General features: G+C 54.8%; 1 protein-coding gene across 1 annotated transcript in view; it reads right to left on the bottom strand.

Moving 5' to 3' along the window:
• Positions 1 to 163, bottom strand: part of LOC118936694 (TBC1 domain family member 1-like) — a gene marked incomplete at its 5' end in the record, with an annotated part of 123517 nt that extends 123354 nt beyond the window's left edge. Inside the window, one exon of the mRNA XM_036989408.1 lies at positions 1 to 163. This exon is cut by the window's left edge and continues 518 nt beyond it. Coding sequence (XP_036845303.1) covers positions 1 to 163 — 163 coding nt within the window.
• Between the last annotated feature and the right edge of the window lie 443 nt (positions 164 to 606).

Genomic DNA, 606 nt, shown 5'->3' with positions numbered 1-606 from the left:
ACGATCTGTTAGGGGTGAGGTTAAGGCGGGAGGGGGTGAGGGCTGGGTGAGGATGGGTGTTGGGGGTGAGGAGGGAGGATGCCGAGGGGGAGGGGCTGAGGGCTGGGTGAGGAATGGTGTTGGGGGTGAGGGGGGTGGGGGGGGTGGGTGACGAGGGGGAGGGGGTGAGGGCTGAGAAAGAGGTTATGTTATGGGGGAGAATAAGGGGGGAGGGGGCTAAAGGAGAAGGGAGGGGAGGGGCGGTGTTTGGGGTGAGGGGAAGGGGAAGGGGAGGGCTGCTGGGGCGTTGGTCACGGGGCTTGACGTCAAAGTAGAGACCCTCCATGGCTGTTTGTCTCCTTGGAAGTCCTCTGGTCTATATCTGCTGGGACAACCACAACATTACACAGAGTTACTGAAAACTGGGACAACCACAACATTACCCAGAGTTACTGAAAACTGGGACAACCACAACATTACACAGAGTTACTGAAAACTGGGACAACCACAACATTACCCAGAGTTACTGAAAACTGGGACAACCACAACATTACACAGAGTTACTGAAAACGGGGACAACCACAACATTACACAGAGTTACTGAAAACTTCCCCAGAGTTACTGAAA

The sequence above is a fragment of the Oncorhynchus mykiss genome, chromosome 10, assembly GCF_013265735.2.
Source record: "Oncorhynchus mykiss isolate Arlee chromosome 10, USDA_OmykA_1.1, whole genome shotgun sequence".
NCBI lineage: Eukaryota > Metazoa > Chordata > Actinopteri > Salmoniformes > Salmonidae > Oncorhynchus > Oncorhynchus mykiss.
This window is presented reverse-complemented; position numbering and strand designations above follow the sequence as displayed.